Raw genomic sequence first — 22,184 nt, 5'->3', positions numbered from 1 at the left:
TTCACCATTAGTATCATCTACATATCTACATTTTACATATGGTGAAATGAGACCTAAAGAGATTAGGTGCTTTCCCAGCTCCAGGAATTGCACTCTTGGTGCCTAGTCCTGAAATATACTTTACTGAGTCTTTAGGGATTCTTAAAACATGGCTCTAGCATTGGCCTTTAGAGCTGCTTAGCGCTAAGCAAAAGAGTTATCCTGTTACAAATTACACCTGAGAGGACACGCACACAACTGCTGCGAATTACACCTGGTAGGATACGCACAGTTTGAATCTAGGCTGAGGCACATAAACAAAGTCCACAACTGCAGAGTTCCCAAAAGACACTAAGTTTATTACACTCGAACGTGGTGCCCCCCTGCTAGCCAGGAGGGGATCCTGATTACAGATTATACAAAGGTTATATACTTTTTAGCAAAGCATGTTGCCCTCGTGCATCGGAAACCTTAGCCAATAAACAAACCCTTGTCTTATCTACCACCTATCCCTGCTTGGTGCATTCCTCGCGCTAAACCAGTATGTTAATTAAACAGCCTGGTCCTAAAGCCATGCATCATAACCTTTATTATCAGGATGGGAGGCCTCACATCAAGGCCAAGAGACAGGGAGTTAGAGACTGACAAAAACCAGATACTGGGAGTCAAGGCAGGCTGGAGACAAGAAGGAGAATTTTCACAGGGATTCAGTATCTAAGGATCACTCCTCTTGGTGTATGATGTGCTGGCATTTAAACAATGGTGGGCCCCAAACCAAAATGGAGTCACATGTGCTAACTTTTCCTTAACAGTCCCTTAAAAACACAAACCAAAAGGTGTGTTAATGAATCATCCCATTGGTAGCCCTAAAGAAAATCCCCAGACAACATGATCTGGTATTTTAGTTAGTAAAAACTGCTGTGCCGGACAGCTCTCCATAGACGGGACGTGCATGAAATTGTGTCTTTTCAATTTTGAAAGATGTGGAATCCTTGCCTTTGGGACACAAAGCCCTGAAAGAGGAACACATTACTTTAAAGTAGTGCAAAATAGAGATTAATGAAACAGAGAAATTATACAATATTTTAATGCAACAGTGATAGCAGACAGGGAGAAAATTGCCAGCACATGAACAAAAATGAAGGGTCTAAAGAGACCACATGCTGCTGCCTGCAAGTCACATTTGAATTAGTTACCTAAACTGTAAACTCTTGGGCTGGAACGGTCTTTTTGGGGTTTGTGGATATGTATGTGTAGTGCCTCACACAATGGAACCCAGTCACTTTGATTAGGGCCTCTAGGGACTACCACAATTTCTAGGCCAAACGCAAGCAAGTGGCACCTAGAATTTAACAACAATCACTTCAAGTAGGCTTATAAACAATAGTCAGGCAAAATCCAATGAAACAACAGTCCAAATGAGGAATGGATGTCCTCAAGACTTCCCATTCTAAACCTCAGACAGCAACACCAACTGAAACTAGGAATGGTAGGGAAGAGGAGCAGAAGCAAGATTTTTGAACAACTAGCTGGGGGCGGGGGGGGAGGATTATGTCGTGAAGGATTATAACTCCCTAGCCAAAAATCTGAACACCAAGCTCCAACCCTAAGCCACCTAAACAAGGAGCTAAACACAAAAGGGGGGTTACAAGTGCAATGGCAACTAGAGTGATGCTCAGTGCTGTTTGGAAATCAGATGGAAGTGAAGCTACAAGTCCTAACTCTAAATAAATGTCTAGAACTATTTTAGATGACTACTACTGCATATGAAAAGTTTTGCTTTGCATATTGTGTGTAATATATCAGTTAATAGGCATTACCTTTGGGAATTTTGAATTTATCATCCTTCCTGTACCACAGACAGCCTTGTTGTGTGCTTAGTATTTTGACAGGATATTCCGACTCCGGGCAATCAGGTGCTTTCAGAGCGAAGTCAGTGGCTAATGTAAAAACAGAATATGTGGGTTACTGTATCTCAATACCACAGCCATTAACACAAGTGTGCAGATTTCAAAACTGTAGGCAGGCTGCTGTCCTCTCTCATGTCACTATAGTACATTCAGTTGCACACTGCCCTTCCGTGAAGAATGGATGGGTCATTGCACTGTAAAGAGAGGAGGCCTTTTATAGCCTATTCAAGAGAAGTTTGTTGGGTTTTTTTGCTTCTATTAACAGATCCAGATGCTATTTAAGGGTCTGTGTTTCCCTTCCCAGAAGAGAAGGGAATAACCTTACACTGCTCTCTCAATAATCCAGGTACCATTGTTCATAGCTGTATGCAAGCGATTCACGAGTGCACCATGGCTGCTCTGCTTGGTTACCTGGTCCTTGTACTAAGGAGTATTTTAAAATAAGAGACATTGTCAGGTCAAATTTGGCCAAAAATTTAAACTTATAAGAGTCTGTAATAGAAAATATGGAAACATTTGTTTCTGAATTTTTATCTATTTCAGTAGAAACAGTTTTTAAATAAACTAAACATTCATGAAAAAGGAAAACAAAGACCATGTCCTAGGAAAACCCCTATCCTCAAAGGGAATGTCAGGGAAGACAAAAATGACAGAGTCCACTAAATACTAGCGTCTCACTCACCTATATATTTATTTTCTTCAGGTAGGTGCAAGTCCTCATTTAACTGAAAGTCACTGGCCCATAAATCACTCCAGTATTTATCAATATCTGTGAAAAACATTAAATTGAAAGCAGATAAGCTATCTAGCTACAGATTCTTTGAATAATAATTCTTTCCTTTAGATGATTCTCTCCATGCCTGTCAGCCAAAAGACTGGGTATCCTTTCCTGATGCCATTTGGCTCACCTTTCCTGTCTCCTCTTAAGCCTCTGCTCAAACCTCACTTTAAGCAAACTTATAAACAATAGTCATGCTTTAAACGCAAGGCTGTGTGCATTAGCATCACGTTACCAAAAACATATTGCCTTAGCCTTCATTATGTAAGTTTTAATCTCTATTCAGTACTGACTTGGGGAACTGGAAGACTCACCATGACTCTCCACCTCCCAAAAAAGACCCTGTAACAAAAGGACCTGCCTATCAGGCATAGAGAGGGGGACTCAGCCCATGTCACAGACAGAAAAGAGTAGCTATAGAATAGGACAAAGCACCTAAGCCTCTACTGACTCATAATAAGGTCAAGATCAGAGTTGAGAAATCATCCTCCCACTCCTGTGTACTTGCATGCTGTATTGCCACCCTGTTTAATAGCCTCTGTCACCTCAGATACTTCAAACGGTCATTTTACCTTCCTCACTGTACTGTGTCCCAAACCATCTCTCCTTCAGGTGACATTTTCCTTCGTTGGCAGCAGACAGCAGAACCAGGTTGGCTCTCTGAGGGCAGAGCTGGTTAAGGGCATCAGCAATGACCTACAAAGATAAACCAATATCTGAGTTCAAATGCAACTTTAGCTGTGTCTGTCAAGCTGTAAAACTTAAAATTATTCTGAAAATCCAGAAAACAAAAGGTTAAGAGTAGATCTGTAACCAAGCGATTTGCTTTCTAAATTTTTTTTCATTTCAGAAGTGATGCAAGTAACCTAGAAAACCCATTCCAATAGGTCTGAATTTCCCAAACTTTTACACCTCAAATACATGTTCAGAGCTACAGTGCTACTTACATCAGGTTTGTATTCAAACAAAAGCTGGTCTCCTGTCAAAAAGTCCTCTTTCTGAAACAACTGCATATTTTCACAAAGGCTTTCCACATAATCAACTGGATCAGTCTGTAAACAAGTAAAATGGTGTTTCACTCATCAGACATCTGTAATGTTCACTTTTTTTCCTAAATAGAGTTTATTGTGTGCTGCACTTGTTGAGTTTTAGTTTTGGTTACTGAGCCTAAATGCAATTCATAAACAAATCCTTACTCATGGTGCTCAAACACCCACTTCTCCCCACCCCTGCAACATTAGACGGCTCATCCTTAAGAAGAAACATGAATGAAAAGGTTTCTACTTTCTCCCTATCTTGTGACTATCTGCAGAGAAGTTAGATCGGATTGTACTTTTACAAAAGCAAAAAGAATAACCGTATTATCCTGGCTACAATTATGGGTCTGTTTACACTAGGAAAAAAAGGCATTGCAAGATGCCACTAGTTAGAACATGTGGATGCAAGGCATATACCAGAGGTTCTCAACCTGCGGCCCATGGGACACTTGCAGCCCAATCAGCACAGAGCTGCAGCCCATGTGAGATCCTCAGTGTCATACAGGCAGTATTGGATGCAGCCCACATGTGTGTCCCACAATGGTAAATAGGTTGAGAACCACTGGCATATACAAACAGTAGCTGTCCCTAGTTTTTTAACAAGTGCCAGTTGTACCACCTGGTAATCACACCCGAGAGGAACTCTGAAGCTGTGATTTCAGCTGCACTAGTTCAGCTATTTAGCCTAACTCCAGTCCACAATTCAGAAAATGCCTTACTTTCTGAAGTTACCCATGGTGCATTTGTTATCTTTGCTATCCTTCTCTCCCACTTAGTGTGTATCTGTGTCTTGTTTTGTCTTAAAGGAAGCAAAGTTGGACTTCAACAACAGCTCCAAACCATCTAAACCAGGGGTTCTCAAACTGGGGGTCACGAGGTTATTACGTGGGGGTTGTGAGCTGTCCATCAACCACGCATGGGGCTGACAACCCAAGCCCCCATTAAATTAAATTAAAAACCCCTATTTTTAATTTTTTTTGGGGGGGGGGTCACATTCAGAGGCTTGCTGTGTGAAAGGGGTAACCAATACAAAAAGTTTGAGAACCACTGATCTAAACTAACCTTTTCTCTTTTCCTCAAAAGAGACAGTTAATACCATCGAAAATACTGTCAAACAGGCATCTTTCCTGTAAGAGACTAGCTAAAGGGAAAGGGAATAATGGGATACTGTTACAACGAAAGCCTTAATACTTTCCATTTTAAATGCTTTTAAGTGTTTCTCCTTCTTTTCCTGTATCTTTCTTAAAAGGTTAAAAAGCTTTTATTACAATGGGAGTAAGCCCGTGATAACCTGACACAAAACCACAGACCACACTTAACTGTTTAATGCTTTAATAGCGAACAAGGATTGCATTAACACCTTACCACTTGTGGGCCAAACTCACCCTCCACCCCTTATTACAGAAAGCAGCGCTGATGTGTTAAGTGCTCCGAAGTGTCACAGTACCAAGAGCTGTTTCTCCACAAAACAGAGTATGCAGAAATGCTTGGGGGAGGAGAAGGAGGGCGGGGAGGGCAACATTAGCATTCATAGCACCTTACTGGTAAACAAGACAAGGTTCCATCTGCAAGGATTTCACAATATAGATCGGAAGATAAAGAGAAACTGACCATTATAAGCAAGGAAAGATGATCAAAAAGTGAAGAAAGGGATGACAGCCCTTGGAAGAACACCACATGCAAAAAATTCGAGTTGTGTTTTGGTTTTGTTAAAGGACAATTTCACAAGTCAAAGTCCAACATTTCTCTACCTAGAATATGAATTCTAACACATTCTCGTTCTGCCTTATCTCATCTATGTTTTCAAAGTATTGCGAGATCAGAATTTTGCAAATCCTCTGACAGACAAGCTACACACAGAAAACAACTATGAAGATTAACTAGTACCTGTTCTTGGTAATGAAATTCATTAGCTTCAATCTTCTGGATCTCTTCCCAAATTCTGTAGGAGGAAAAAAGTTTCACCATTACGTTGCAACATTTATTACCAAGACACGAATGAAACACTATTTCTAGGCAAGATATCAGAGTGGAAATTCAAGTCAGCTTCTCTGCAATAATTCTTCATACATCTATGAGACCAGGTGAGAGGTGCACTCAAAATACACATACAACTCGTTTTATCTGGGAATCTCAAAAGCAGTTTACCCTTGTCAGTTGGCCCACATTATTCCTACAAATAATCATCCCCTTATTATAGATGGAGACAGTGAATCACAAAATAGTCAAGATCAGACAGCAAGTTAGTGGAAGAACTGAAAACTGAACCCAGAACTCATGACTTCTAGTCTCAGGCTCCAACTACTACACCACATTCAGAAATGCTTGAGCTTACTATTTGGGAAGGATGTGGCATGTAGGGATGTCTTTAGCAAGTCCCTAGGACAGAATTCTCCACTTCTTGTTTTTTTGTCTCCCACTAAGGGCATGTCTACATGCTGAGCTGAATCAGTTTAACTGCAGTATTATTTTAAACTAAATTTAGTTAATCAGTGTAAAAGGCTGCATGGATACTTATTGCACTTCAGGCTTACTTGGTCTACCTTAAGTCTGTTAGGAACAACTTTAAGTTAAACCAAAATAAACTGCTCTTAGACAGAAAGAAGTGTCCATAAACAGGAGCTAGCACCAGTTTATATTGGTTTAAAAAACAGTTTAAGGTAAACCGGTGCTATTTTTCCAGCCCTAAAATCAGAGCACTTGGGTCATTCAAATGGAAATGACTTAAGGTAAGAGCACATATGGTTGTGCTCTCTGAACACTAACCCTTTCCCTAAAGCATACAAGAGCAGTCAGCAAACCCCAGTCGGTGACAGTTACTGCTCCTCTGCAGTTTATCATATTGCCTTTTTATGGTGACCTACAATTCCTGGGGCTTTTTTTAAACCAAAGCTTCCCCCCGACCACCACTACCACCACTGATTCTTTGCATCTGTTCTCATATATATATTTATCAAAAAGTAGAAAAAAATACAACACACTACAAAGGATTTAAATGGTTACCTTTTATCTGGCCCTCTTTTCTGCAACATCTTCAGATACTGAAATACAACATGTGCAACCTGAAGACAAAGACAAACTGATAAAGTTTTTTGACATTTGGAAATACCAAAATGGTCAGAAATCCAAGTTGCAATAAGGTTTACCTCACAGAAGTGCTTGTAACCTTCATCAGTCAAAGTCACAGAAATGCTGAAGATAGAGTAGGTGGAGTTCTGTTCAAATCCTGTCTCACCATTTCCTCCATATAACGCAAGGGCCCAAAATCTATTGAAGAATTAAACCCAGTATCCATTATTCCAGTTAAAAGCTATCCTGAAATACGGCTATAATTACAGTACGCTTATTTCAGACTTGCATAATGAAAGGACTGCCTGAAGGACTTGCAGAGATACCAAAACTGACTGCTAGAAGATACCTTTCTACCAATTCACAAAACACAGTGCAAAGCTCTGAGAAATAAAAAATTAAAAACAGGACATTCTAGAAGGGCATACACCCTCTTGAGATTTATTTAGCATGAACCAAAAATGTTTTTTAAAGATCAAATATGCTGCTGGAACAAATCATGACTACTTTGTTTTCCCACAAGTGCTGATTACATGCCTGGTTTTTACACTGTAGGAACAGTGCTTCTTACACTGTGTTATCCAAATACTCTGTAAGGGAAGCAATGAACTTTCAGGACCATGATAGGTAAGAAAAATAATTCATTTTCTTTACATATAAATTTGCAATTCTGAATTCACAGAACATCTCTATTCTCAACGTTTGGGATTTGAAAACCGATTAACAACAAGCATTTTGTTCATGTTTAAAAGTAGTGTTACCAGCTTAATCCTCAACTCTAACAAAAACAGAGGTTTCCATATACAACTTTTCAGCTGGAGTGCTCCAAGTGTCAGTCTCCAATTCTGGTTGCATTTTTTGTTTCTGGTACCAAGACAAGAAGGAAGTAAATTCTCAGAGTATCCTAAACTACTTAAATAACATTGCTGCCACAAACTTGAAAGGAAATTACCAAGAAAAGTTGCCTCTTCTTAATCTTAGATCAATTTTCCCAAATATTTTCACTTTAGAATATTATTTTTCACTTTATTACAGTGGACAGTATTGATATCTGATACATACTTTTTCCTAAGAAAGGAAAGAACACTGCCTTTGCCTTCATGTCCCACTAGCCAGGAGATATAGTGAAGTGGCTTTACCCTAAAACAAAAAAAGTTTACAATGACAAGAGGTAAAACTACCATCTTTTATGCGAAGATCCCAAATCACCAGACAAACAACTCCATTATACACTGCCCAATTCACCCGTGACAAGTGTCATCTTTAAACAGCATCTCTATAAAGAGATATCAAATTGAAAATAGAAGTGGAATTTAGGTAGACAGAACATAATGACTCAACTGAAAATAAATCAGGACATTGAGATGAACAGCTCGTTTATTGATCATCAATTTAAGCTTAATCTGTATAAAACAGATTTAAATCAGTTTAAGAGTGTCCACACAGGGGTTTGCACTAGTTTATTTAGATTAATTTTAACACACCTTTACTTAAGCCAGCACAACTTGCAATATGAACAAATCTTAGGAGCCTCAGTTATTTAGAGGATTTTTTTTTCCTATAGTCAAGCATGTGTCATCAATAAGATGTTGTCCAACTTCACCTGTAATGCTGATCCTGTGGGGGAAGTGCCCAGGTGATGCTCAATGAATGAACTTTTCTGACTGGAACAACTGAACAGGAAGAAATGTATTAATTAAATGCAAATACAGTACTACTCCTGTCTCTAAGTCTGATAAATCAGAAGTGGGCAAAATATTGTATTTAATGCAGAAAGTAATGGGAAAAATATATAACCCTACATTATTAAAACAAAAATAAATTGTCCATTTTAAAACAAAGAAATAAGAATCTGCACAGTGATATATACAATTCCAACTTAGAACACTTAACAATACAGAAAGAAGAAATCAGTTCACTCACCTCTGTAAAGTTTGTGAAATTCTGGTGTGTCAAAAGGCTGTGTCAGGTGACCAAAGCTTGGCCTGGGTAAGCCACTTTTAAAAAAATAAATAAATAAAATAAAATAGAAGTATGTAGCATGATGTTTACTTGTCATGATCCAGGTTCACACAGAGGCATGTACAAGCTGCTTTATGCCCACAGTCCTGAAGTGATGATCACCTCAAGCCCCTAGAGAACCAAAATGTCTAGTCTTTTGATGTGACTCTGGATTAGGGCACAAGAGCTACAAACATCCCGAATAAAAGGAAACACTACATTCACCAGTCCTCTGAGTACTTCCACAAACCCTGCCCCCCAAGTTTTGGGCATATCACTCCACCGATGGCACCAAACCTCCCAAAGCTAGCATGGAACAGAAGTTTGGAGCAGGTGCAGGCAAGAATATCACAAAAACCACCACACCTTGTTAAGTGCCTGGTAGGTTGTAAGAGCCCCTTGTTTCCCTATCCCTCTTTGATTTCTAATAGAGATATTGACATAAATAAGTAAACAAAAGGGTGCCATCTTTAAACAAAGATTATTCTGTCAGCAGGAACTTGCAGTTTGAGGAAGAGTGTGTAAGTCACCCAGTGTTCTGTAACACACCAAGAAGTGTTCACACCAGGTATGAGATGGGGGAAACAGTCATTTTCAGCCACAAATTGGTAAGATTGTTTTATTTATATTATTTTATTGTTAATTGAGGGGATACGCCCTATAAATTCAGCAATTTTAAGGTTAAGACAACATTTGGATTACGTGCCCATTTTAGACAGCATGCTACAGTGGATTATACTGTATTAGTTTGGAAAGCCACAATTAAAATCTGTTGTAGCTATAAAGATGGCAGCTAACAATCACCACAAACCATTATTCAGCTGTAACTTGCTGCCATTTATCTAACACAAAGCAGTGATGTAAGATTTAGAATGCTGTAACTGCAGATTATAATTTACCATCCAACCACAGCTGGCAACAAGGCACCAGCACAGGTGTAGCAGATGCCAATCATGCTCCAACTTCAGGCAGATACCCCATAGCATCTTAAATGCTTAAAACTTGCTATGCAAAAACATTAAGAAATATTTAACCAAAATAAAACCTAACTTTTAACCTCCAAAGTCAAACAGTATTCAGTCAGAAGAGGATAATTTCCTCAATAATGGAGAAATGCCATTTTTAAAATCGCAACAGTTTTGAACAGTGCATGCATGGAATTTTGTAAGTCTTCAATGTAATTTCACAGCTTCCATGTAAGAAAGTAACCAAAAAAGAGTCTTACTTATTTGGGATCGCTGAGAAGATTTCAGTCACCCACTTTTCCAAAGTATCCAGAGTTTCTAGTAAGGAGAGAAAAAAAATACACCTTACTGAAGGACAAAGGCAGATTCTCATGATAAGGGCAGGTTACTAAACCTGCCCCATTTGCCCAAGTTAATTTAGGGAGACAGCAGGCCAGTTCTCTCTAAATTGGTAAGTGCTGGAGTGCAAACATCACTTTTTTAACAGAGATGGAACTAACAGAGATGCAGGGCTAGTGGTTCCCATGCATTTCTTCCAATCACAAGCAAAACCAACAGAACTACTATCAATGTAATCTGCCTTTTGCAAATACTACCCAAGGCCAATGCATCCAACTTAGCATGTTTTCCATTATTATAGTAGCATCTATAGAAGCCCTAACCTGGTAGGTACTGTACAAAAGTCTGGTAACACACAGACTCTGCCCTGAAAAGCATACAGTCTAGATAGGAAAAATAAAGGTCAGAAAGGAAAAGGTGGTATCCCCATTTTTACAGATGGAGAACTGAGGCACAGAGAATTTTAGGCTCAAAAGCAGCACTTAAGCCCATACCTAACTTCAAGAGTTTGCTTAAGTCTATCCCTATTCAGCAAAGGACTCAAACACATGCTTAACTGAACATGATAAACTCCCTTCAACCTCAAGCTTAAGAGCTTTGCTGAACTGAGACCTAACACAAGGTCCATCAGGATGTCATTTATAGAATGTATCAGCCCAAAGTACAAAATCATTTCACTACTGAAATGTTGTCACTTTCACCTGCATTCAGTTGTGGTGTGTGCCATGCAGTTTTGCCCAGGACAAACCCCTAATTCCTACTGAAAAAAAAGTCACAGAATCTCTAGTCTCCATACAGAGAAAACGGATCTTCTGTGTGAAGATCTCACCTGAAAACACACAAAAAGCAAGCTGCTGGAAATCAACATAAGGACATCAAAGACAGATGAGAGTTTCAAGTCAGGATTCAAGCTTGTGGTTCCCTGGTTAGGTATTTCACAACTGATGGTTAGAACTCCAAGACATTCCTAAAAACTAATTTAAATGTTTAAAAGCTATGCACATAGATGCTTGCCCAGCAAGCCTGTAGAACAATACAAGTCGCAGACGTGAAGCACTATGTAAGCAGATGGGGCTAGAGCTAAGCTGAGACTTAAAACAGACCACTATTTCAAAGCAGTATATAACTGACTGTATATAAGCAACTGCTGCTGTTACCTTTAGATTGGACGACTAAAGTCATATAGTGAGCAGAGTAATAGCGCTGCCAGAAATCCCTCAGCCTGGTGTAGGTATCAATATTATTCATTTTAGGCTCATGTTTGAGTGTCTCTGCATTGCCTGTAAATATATTCAAAAAATGGTCAGTTATCTGGATACTGATATGCCACAGCCTCATATAACATAAGATCACAGGACCCAGTCTTGGACTCCTTGAGTACCAAAAACTCCCAGTAAAGCCAACAGGAATTCTGTACATGCAAGGGATGCAGGATCTGGCACAGAGTGTTCTAATGGCATAAATACACAAAGAAATGCTGAAAACATACACAGGACTGTTTAAACTAATGTTAAGGTTCTGTATTAACACACAAAAACAATTGCCAGAAAACTGAGAGTTAAAGGAACATCAACTTTGAAGTTACACTTCACTCAGTTTTTACTTAGTATTGTAACAAGTAACAAATATTTCAGGAAAAAGTGTTTTCTGTCTGTTCACTTTGTGCACCGTGGACAGCTCTTGGTGTATGGCCTTTTTGTTTCCCCTATTTATGCAACACTTTCTCCCCTATTGCACCACTAATTTAAAAGGAAAATGTGATTGTAAAACTGAACCAGTTGTCAGGAGAGATTCAGCTGTAGATGTAGCACATGGAACTACACTCCATTTTTTAACCTGACTAGATTTCAAAGCTGATAAGGTTTAACACAAGCATTAGATTGTAACTTACGCACAGCAGCACACTTGGGACTTGGTGCAGAAGGGCTCTCCTGGGACCATATGAAGTGCATTCTCTCCCACCCACAAGGCTGTGGAATGGCAGAGAAGCAACTCTTCATCTGCTACTGCAGCCCTGAGACTGAACCAACTCTTCTGAAATACCTTCCTAGACTCAGTCCTTGTGAGCCCACATGTACTTTTTCTTTTATGTCCAGATACAAACCTTATTTTCCCAAGGATTTTTAAAGGAAAAAGACAAGAGGTTATACAAACCAGGGCTTCCCTAAAGAGCATCACCAGTACGCTAACACAAACTGACCATGAGCCAGTCTAACTAGCACCAGCTAAATATTGAAAATATATTAAATAGATGTTGCACCTTTTATCCCAAAGTGTTTTACTGTATTCAGAATGAAGAACTGTTTTCACGCATTTCAACTGCCACCAGATTTTAGTGCAATACTACAAATAATCCCATATCGTTAAGACATTTTACTACCTTTTCTAACACCACATGTTTAATGAAATCTTAGAGTGTCAGAAAAGAACATACCCCAAAAGAATTTCTTCATAGGATGCCCAGGCCTGGCAAGGCTTCCAAACAGCATTTCCTTTCTGTTTGCATCAGAGGGTCTTGCTAGTTGATACTCTGTTAATTTAAAGCATTAGCACTGTATAAACATCACTATGTGAGGCAATGTTGCTATGTAACTAATACTAACCTTGAAAGGGGATACATTATATGGAGCAACACTGGGAGCATTTTTTGCCAGGCACATGAAGCAGCAGTGAAGTAGCTGAACTACATCACTTCTCCCCCCCCCCCCCCCGGCTCAAAATGGACGAAGAAGAGAACAAAACCTCAGTTCATTGCTGAGAAGCCAAGTATGGGGAGGGAAGGGAAAACCAAGGGAGGGTGAGGGGGGAGAGAGACATTTAGTGCCCAATCCTGCAACGTTTTGCATGCCCTCAACTTCCATTTACTGGGAATGGAGAACCGGCAACACCTTGCGGAACTGGACCTTTAAAAAAGAAAGTACAATAGAACTATCCCTTGTAATTTATAGCAAAAGTTTATCTACCCTGGAACTCCAGCAGGATTAAGAAATCAAGATTGAACACTGAGCTGCTGAAGCATGAGGGATTCTTAGACTGTTTTAAACTCTGTTTTAGTTAACTTAAATTTAACTCAGCCCCCTGAGAAGCACTTCAGAGAACAGACGTCCTTGTTAAAGATCATATTCAGTGGAAGGGATGAGAAAGTTCACAATACACATTTGGGGCCGTTAGTATGTCCTCTAACAAAATCAGGGAAGACCATACTTATAATTCCTACCTTAAAAAACGAAGAAAAAATATTTTTAATATTTCCCTAAAAACTCACCCCTTTCAGGTCTTCTTTATGTATCAGAGCATCAAAAAGCAGCAGCAACCATTTTCACCTCTTTGCAGATTACCTCTAACCTAATTCTTTTTCATTCTGTACATCAGTTTTGTTTTGCTTTATTGATTTAGCGAAGTTTTTCAGACGTGCTTCTGTCAGGTATATGTACTGCCTTATTGTCAGAAAACTTAGGTACTCCCTGCCCAATTAGATACTACTTTGGGCTTTACTAGAACATGTGGTGAATCAGAAGTGGAGCATATTTGAGGGAAACAGTATCTAAATAAATTCAGTACTTTAAGTGGGGAGTTTTGCAATATATTGTTATAACAAGCACCAAACATTCTAAAGAATAATGGTGGAGGGGGAGGGCGCAGGGGTGGGGAATACTGCTGAGAAGAACATTACACTCACCACTGTCCACAGCCTCAACTTCCCGGTCAATTGCATCCCTGATCATTAGTGGGTGAATGAAGAACTGTGCCCACCTAAAAAATAAAGAAAAATGGTAAATTTCATTCTCCCCCCCCCCCCCCAACTGTCTAGTGAGCAGAACAAAAAAAGATTTTCTATAACAAAAAAACCCTGTTTTTGTGACAAACAACAACATCCACTGTTTTTACATTTAGAATTTCCATTAAGTCAGAAAGGTTTTATTCTAAACTACATTTTCACCAGTTCTTAAAGCCTTTATAGAAAAATATATAAAGCCAATTAAGCATTCTTAAAAACTAAAAAAAGCAAAGGCCCTTAGTCTTTGGAGTGGAAGTGCATTGGTAGGACATGGTACCAAAGGATGCATGGTTATCTGCCTTTACATCCCAAGAATGATCATATCAGTGGTCCATCGAGCCTAATTTTAGTCTCCAACAGGGCTACCAATACCAGATGCTTCAGTGTATAAGGGATTAAGCATTGAATTTTTAAATTAAGTTGGACAATATCAATGCAGTTGTTAGGTGATTTGATCTTGGAGTAATTGACAAGCTGTTTATGTATAAGTACATTTTTAGAGACTGGCAAGAGCTTTGGATAGGTGACCTTTTATTGGAGACTAGAAAACAATGAAAATAAACGTCTAATTATTTTTTAAAATCCTATTCAGCTTTTTGCTTTAACATCGTGCGGCAAAGCGTTCCATAGCTTCATTATCCATTGAGCTAAAGAATATTTCCTTTCATTAGTTTGTAATCTGTTGCCTTTCACATTCATTAGCTGCAGTCATTCTTGTATGAGTAAGGTTAACAAATTACTTTTTCTATACCTTATATTACTTTACAAACTCTATCATATCCTTTCTGTGTCTCAATAGCCCCATTCTTTTCAATCTCTCTGTATAAGAAAAATCTTAACATACCTCTAAATATTTTTGTTGCTAGTTTCTAGACCCCTTCAAGCTTAAAGGGTTGAATTCTGCCCTGAAATCAGTGGTTCTCAAACTTTTGTACTGGTGACCCCTTTCACACAGCAAGCCTCTAAGTGTGACACCCCACCCCCCCCATATATTAAGAAGTAACACCATTATAAATGCTGGATGCAAAGCGGGGTTTGGGGTGGAGGCTGACAGCTCATGACCCCCCATGTAATAACCTTGTGACCCCCCAGAGGGGTCCTGACCCCCAGTTTGAGAACCCCTGCCTTAAATGTTTGCTCATAGCTCCCATAAAAGTAGCACTCCCATTGTGTGTACGTTCTCGCAAACTTTAGCTCAATCAACATATTAATGGCTTTGATAAAAAACACACAATTGCTGTGCAGACTACTTTCCTCCTGCAGGAGGATGGGGGGCAAGAAGTGGGAAATACCTGTATTAAAAATATTAAACTTGCACTTCTAAAAAGGAGAGGATATTTTTCTCCTTATGGCAGGAATCCAGTTAGAATGGTGGAGCTTTATTGTGCTACCATATCATATGGCCTGGTGTGAACAAATTCAATGATCTTTCATGGCACTAAACATGTACTTTCTTGAATAGTACCACATAAACTAGAGTTTCTGTAAGACTGAAGATTTTCTCTTTTTTGAAGAGAGACTTAACCAAAAATTAAACAGCTTCAGGGGGCACATATTTAAAAGGAACAGGCCACTAAAAGATTCTAGCTGCAGCTCTCCTGAGTAATTGATAAATGGAATGAACTAGAAATGGCAACAACAGGAGGCTTTACTATAGAGTCCTAAAATATAGCCAACACGTTATCTGCAGTAAACACACATTGTGAATGTATAGTTACACAGCCCATGGCAGCAAGCCTCCCAGCCCAGTCTGATAGAGTTGGACTAGCGGGGCTTGCATTAATGCCCTAAAAATAGCACGTAGACAGTGCTTTGGGGGCCAGGCTCTGAAGCCAAAGAGGGCAGACTTCAGAGCCCAAACTCCATCCTGAAACACAACTTCAAAGTGCTGTCTGTGATATTGCAGTCCATATGTTTTATGGAAATATGTTTATAAGTGTGAATATGATGTAACTGGAATATGCTTCATGCAAAAGTTCTCTTCTAACGTATCATTACAAATTTTATAATCTACTGAGTGTGTTCATCCTATTTGTATGCATGTATCCTTTTTGTATCTAAAACTAGAAATATGAAGTATTACTCTGAGGTCCTATTGTAATTATGCAAAGTGTGAGCCATCAATGGTGGCTTAAGATCTTGCATTAACTAGAACAATTGGTTATAAATGGCTCAGTTTACTTGTAAGCCTTCCTGTGTTCCTGTGAGTCAGCCGGAAAAAATGGAGGCTTGGGGACTCACAGGATACGTGAACATGTCACCTGATACTGGAATCCATCTTAAACCTGGTGCTTTTCCATTTAGAAGGAGAGGTGACAAAAAAAGACAAAAGATTCCCACCTTGTGCCAAAGGCATAAAAGGCGGTGGAACAGAACAAAGGGGGCTGCCAGTCATGAGAAATCCCCTAGTTACCACCTGAGCTGGAACTAACAAGAACTGTACCGGGGAAATGATTGGGCCCAGACTAGAAAGGAGTCTAGTCTGTGAAACTGGAACATCTCTGAGGGTGAAATTTACCTGTATTCAGTTTCTTAATGTATTAGGCTTAGACTTGTGTATTTTGTTTTATTTTGCTTGGTGACTTACTTTGTTCTGTCTGTTATTTCTTGAAACCACTTAAATCCTACTTTTTATACTTAATAAAATCACTTTCGTTTATTAATTAACCCAGAGTAAGTGATTAATGTCTGGGGGAGCAAACAGCTGTGCATCTCTCTCTGTGTTACAGAGGATAGACAATTTATGAGTTTACCCTGTATAAGCTTTATACAGCGTAAAACAGATTTGGGGTTTGGATCCCATTGGGAACTGGGTGTCTGGGTGCTGGAGATAGGTGATTTGCTGAGCAGTTTTTGGTTAAAGTCAGCAGCATTCGGGGTGTGGTTCTGACCTGGGTCTGTGTTGCAGCAGACTAGCGTGTCTGGCTCAACAAGGCAGGGTTCTGGAGTCCCAAGCCATCAGGGAAAACGGGCTCAGAGGTAATTTCAGCACATCAGGTGACAGTCCCAAGGGGGTCTCTGTGACCGAACCCATCACACTGTCTACATACTATTTTAGAGCACTAGCCTGAGTCCGTCCACTCAGACTGGAAAGCTCACTGCCACAGGCTGTGTAGACATACCCATTGAAGTCTTGCCTCATCTTGTAGCAGGTGCACAAATCACCTTAATCGCAAGAGAATTAACACAACTGTGAGGTACAGCTGCAATCTCAAAAGATAGCAAGAGATCCAAAAGATAGTCAGTCCCTCCATCTATGTCATCTGTTGCAATAAGGAGACCGCTAAAAATTAAGCCACCGCAGGTTCCCTTCAATCAGGCCAAGATAAAAGCAATGCAAAGTTACACACAGTCTCCTCAGGCAGATAGAGATCATGTTAGTCTATTTTAACCTATCCTTTTTTTGGTATGATCGAGTTACCTGTCAAGTGCTTCTTTAAAGTATTTCCTCTGTACATCAAACTGGAAGACTGTCCGCTCACAGTCAGTTGAGGCATTGTCACTGCCCCCATGTTTCTTCAGGAACGCATCAAACCCATTCTCATCTGGATACTTCAAACTGCCCATAAACACCACTGAAACACAATCCATCAAAATTAGGGAGATTTTATAAACATTTGATTGCAGAAAGACAGAGGCATCACCTAGAACACGAAGTAATTACATACTGATGGCCTGATTTTCCACTGGCTTGCATTTCATGTAGTCATTTACACCTGTAGCAAGTGGGTGTAAGATGCTACCAAATAAGAATAGTAGCATTTTACACCAACTTGCCACAGACAAACAACTGTACCATGAAAAGCAGGCTGGTCAGTTACTGTGGGCCTAACATCATTCAATAATTCAGGAATATGAAACGCTTGTTCTCAAGTATGTCTTAAGCCACAACTTGACTGAGTACCCTGATCTGAATTCGGCCCTAGTGGTCACTATACAAAGGCCAAACATGCAAGCTATCGATCACCACCTCCCATGAGCCATTTGTGGGCTCATCTGCAGGTGTATTCATTAAGGAAAGGTGATATCTTTTATTGGACCAACTTCTGTTGGTGAGAAAGACAAGCTTTCAAGCCCCACACAGCTCTTCTTCGGGTCTGGGAAAGGTACGCCCAGCATCACCCAACAGAAGCTGATCCAATAAAAGTTCCTCATCCACCTTGTGTCCTTAACATCCTGGGACCAATAAGGCTACAACTACACTGCATACAGAAAAGGAGAGAGAGGTGAACTAAAAGGGAAAAAATTCAGGATTGATGGGACAAAGCCTCTAAATTTCCTCCTAGTCAAGCCTGTTTGACAGGAAAGTCAAGATTTAAAGAACAAGCAAGAAGCCTATCCTGAGGGAAACATGAGGCACAACAATAAAAACAAAGGTTCTGGTTGTGCTCTCACATACACTGATGTAAATCAGGAACAATTCCACTGAAGTCAATGGAGTTACATGGGTGCAAAAGCAGTGGAAGAGTGTGCAAATCAAGACCAACGGTTTTAGGTTTTTTTTGTTGCTGTTGTTTTTTAAAGTGCCTTCTCTCTCATGTGTATTTCCTAGGACTACCCATGAATATTGAAAAGCTTACAAGATAACCTTTAATATACACTTTAATAAAAACCCATCTTGCTTTGTTTTGGGAGACACCCCCTCAAATTTACAAGAGCACAGAAAAAAAATAACCACTCAAAACCAACAACAAGAAAGAAAAATCCACCACTAAACTAAGGCTCTCAAAAGAAAATTTTAGAATTGCTATTGGACAATGTTTGCAAAGGAGCAATTCATTGAATCAAATGAAAATAGGATCAGGGAAAACAGAACAGCTGAATTCAAAATTTTGCTAGAGACCTGCACATCTAACCAGAAAAATCAGAATCAATCAAGCATGTTTTTAGTTCTCTGAGAAAGGCCTGGTCCACATTTAACAACAGATTAAGTGTTAGAAAGCAGAGTTTGGGGGGGGCGATATATACACACACAGCACTATGGTCACACAGATACAAAAAGCTACATTTAGACTTAGTTAGGTTACTTATACTGTCCAATACTTAAGGCCATAAAAATCTACAAAATACAAAGTTAAGGAGTTAATTCTCATGACTCATGTATACATCTTTTTATTATATGTTTTGCATTCTCCCTTATTAAACTGTATTATTCCAAAACAGTCGCCTCCATACTTTAAAATTGAAGCAAACTGAACTTCAACTACATTTTATACCACTTACAACCTATCACAACATTTTAGATAGGAAGAGTTATTTTGTATGCAAACAGTCATTAATCAAGTATTCTACATTTAGTTGGAGTTCAGTGGGGAAAAATCTCAGGCACACGAGATTTGAAATGGGAAAAGATTAATTCTGCAGTCTAGAACGCTGCTTTTTTAGTGTCTTATATAAACTCAAACCACTTGGCAACACATTTTTCACTGAAATAGGAAAATGTGAAATATAAGCAGATACATACTGTGTTCCAGAAAGTGTGCTAATCCAGGTAGGTCTTCAGGGTCAGAGAAGCTGCCAACAGCAACACAAAGGGCAGCTGCAGACTAGAAAATGAACCACAGTGTCATTTTTCAAAATTTTATCTGGTAGCAATGAATCCCACACCAACCAAGCAGTTACCCTATTCCTCCCAGGAATAAAAGAGGAAAATGGACCAGGACTATACTATGTTTCATTCTGCTGCTATTCCTGCTGCAATCACGGGGTAAGCACTGTGTCCATGAGTAACAGTACAAGCTCAAACCTGGGCAAAATATGGGGTCTCACATAAATGTGATGAAGGCAATATAAATACAAAGATAAATTAGATAGGGGGGACACAGGCATAGAAAACTAGCCCACTTGTCTGACCACAGCACTTCAGAGTTTGGGCCTAGGCAGGAGTCCTCCGTTTAACAATTTTTCATTTTATAGAATTAGTACATACCTGCTTTTCTGTACAACCCCTCTTTCTTGTCTCTTCCTTTTCTGCTAGTTCTTCCAATTCACTGTCATCAGGGTCATGGAGATCCTCATCATCTCCACCATCATCATCTTCGTCATAGTCATCGTCGTCATCAGCTTCTTTGTCATCTTCAATCTCTGCTCCAGAGTCGTCATCCTCATCACTTGCATCCTCAGATTCATCACTGTCCTCCCCCTCCGAAGACACCACAGAAGGGGCAGTGTCCATGTTATTTAAATCCGAAATCAACAGCACACACAAGCCATTTTGTAATTTGATGTACCTATAAGAATAATTATACGACTATTTAGACTTTTCACTTGTTTCCTAAAACCTCTGAACCTCACAGAGAGTTTGAGTGTTTCTGGATTTGCCACAATTGTTCTGGGCTCTTCAACTGAAGTTCCTTAGTCAAACCCTCTAAATCAAAACAACTGAAGATCTAAAGCAAGATGAATAATTTCACCATGCAAAAGTAAAACCAGAACTTAATCTACCAGTACATTTTTTTACTGTTTAATTAAATATGCCTTATAAGCTGACATGGGCTTAACTTTTATAAAACAGTCTGCACATACATTAATTCCTACATTATTAAAGTCACATACAGTTAAGGATAACAAGGCCCAATCCCCAATTTAGATTTTCCAGATCTAGGTTTACAAAGTATGAAAGGAAGGTGTAATATGATTAAGATTCATTGTGTTTTACTTGACAATTAATCGTTATATGAGTGAATTATTGGTCCAACTTTTTTTTTTCCCCACACAGATGCAAAATATTTGCTTGTTAAGTGCTCAGGCTGACATGGTAGCGTACATTATATGAAAAGCTCTACAGGTATCAAAGTATGACAGGAATGTGAGGTATCCAGTGTTATTGTACACCTGTTGGTTGCAGACTATATGTGAGGAGCATTTTAAGATTTAATGGAGAGAAATGGAAGTAGCTCAAAGCACTAGCAGAAGCCGTATGAAATGTTTAGTGAGATTAGGTCAGTGGAAAGTATGTGAGCTTTTACTACCTTATGTAACTTTTAAAAAAAAAAAAAGCACATCAAATGCTGCAGTTAGGGAAAGAACTTCATAAACAGTATGTTAGATTAGTTTCCTGAAGCAAATACACCTGTAAGTGCAACTAGTTTTATGCAGACAGACCTTTGCACCCAGAAAGCTCACTGATGTGAACATGGGTCTTTACACTGCCTGTTCAGAGCAGTTTGTAAGAGTGGGTCTTAATCTTTCCTTAAGTCAATTTCTCAAGACCCCTAATCATTGTTGCTCTGAATTTCTTCCCAGATGCGCCTCTTCTTCACAACAGAGAGAAGATAGAACTTCTCAGCTCCATGACTTTAAACTGCTACAGCCTAAAGAAAATAACTGGCTTTCTTTGCTGTTATAATGCAGCACAAAAATGTAACTCGCTGCCCAGTGTCATCCTACAACTCTTCTCAGTACTACAGCTTTATCCAGTGTGCATACATGAGTGGAGGGTGAAGCTACTTCCACAAAAAAAGTTAGCTGTGTATTCTTCCCCAGCTGATTCTCATTTGTGTTCTACTGAGTGTTATAAAGTTAAGAAGTTACGATTTAACATTCTACAGGGCCAAAACCAATCTAAAAGGCCAAGAGGTCCAAGTCACCACCTCAAGTTACTGGCTCTCTTTGCAATTTATCATCCTTAGCCCAGCAAAGGAAGAGGATCACATTTACTCAATAGGGGAGAAGTCCACCCTTCACTTGATCTGGAGGGAAAAGCCAAACCATTATTAGTTGGAGGTATCATGACAATAGTTTTTAAATAGTTCTCTGTTATGCAGAACTAACTAACTTTTGAGACAATCCCACTCCATGCCCATAAAGCTACACCTCTTCCACCAACACTGAATCTTAATTATACCGTACATACAAATTTGGAAAATTATTTACAATGGTAACTGCATAAATATTATACATACACAATTCCAAATACTGCCTATAACATTTACTCGAATCCCGCAGAACTCAAAGCACAATCCTCATCTTATGTAATTTCAGAATAGCTTCAGGATGTCTGCAACTGAACGGCATCAGTTGTCCTCTTCACTGATGGAGATAGTTAGCTTCTTCAGCTTTTCATGGCCACACAATGGGTACTCATTTGCTAGTGATCAATATGAAGGTGAAGGTGAAGCAACACAGCTTCCCTATTGTTTTGGAAGAAAGATTTGACAGATGCCATATGCTGGTTTGGCAAGTTTTATCTTTTAAAGTCTTCATTATTTTTTCTGTCCTCACCACACTTCGCCCTATAAATAAGTGAGCAGATAATACTTCTGTGTATTTACTCCCAACCTCCAGATCATCACTGAAGATGTTAAGTAGCAAGGCAGGGAAACAGAT

The 22,184-nt window shown here is 39.3% G+C and overlaps 1 protein-coding gene across 1 annotated transcript in view; it reads right to left on the bottom strand.

Annotated features, from left to right (window-relative positions):
* NRDC (nardilysin convertase) overlaps positions 1–22,184 on the bottom strand; it is a 42,865-nt gene that overhangs the window by 16,804 nt on the left and 3,877 nt on the right. The window contains exons 2-18 of the mRNA XM_084637613.1: positions 19,786–20,086; positions 19,321–19,402; positions 17,278–17,431; positions 13,758–13,831; positions 12,513–12,608; positions 11,236–11,358; positions 10,000–10,057; positions 8,697–8,770; positions 8,377–8,446; positions 7,836–7,913; positions 6,851–6,971; positions 6,708–6,766; positions 5,592–5,646; positions 3,615–3,719; positions 3,240–3,363; positions 2,572–2,658; positions 1,800–1,919 (exon numbers count right to left, since the gene is read on the bottom strand). Of these exons, the coding sequence (XP_084493739.1) occupies positions 1,800–1,919; positions 2,572–2,658; positions 3,240–3,363; positions 3,615–3,719; positions 5,592–5,646; positions 6,708–6,766; positions 6,851–6,971; positions 7,836–7,913; positions 8,377–8,446; positions 8,697–8,770; positions 10,000–10,057; positions 11,236–11,358; positions 12,513–12,608; positions 13,758–13,831; positions 17,278–17,431; positions 19,321–19,402; positions 19,786–20,086 (1,781 nt within the window). The remainder of the gene's footprint in view (positions 1–1,799; positions 1,920–2,571; positions 2,659–3,239; positions 3,364–3,614; positions 3,720–5,591; positions 5,647–6,707; positions 6,767–6,850; positions 6,972–7,835; positions 7,914–8,376; positions 8,447–8,696; positions 8,771–9,999; positions 10,058–11,235; positions 11,359–12,512; positions 12,609–13,757; positions 13,832–17,277; positions 17,432–19,320; positions 19,403–19,785; positions 20,087–22,184) is intronic.

Source organism: Lepidochelys olivacea, assembly GCF_965140295.1.
Source record: "Lepidochelys olivacea isolate rLepOli2 genome assembly, chromosome: 8".
NCBI classification, from domain to species: domain Eukaryota; kingdom Metazoa; phylum Chordata; order Testudines; family Cheloniidae; genus Lepidochelys; species Lepidochelys olivacea.
Note: the sequence above shows the minus strand (reverse complement) of the source record. Positions and strands in the feature narration are given on the sequence as shown.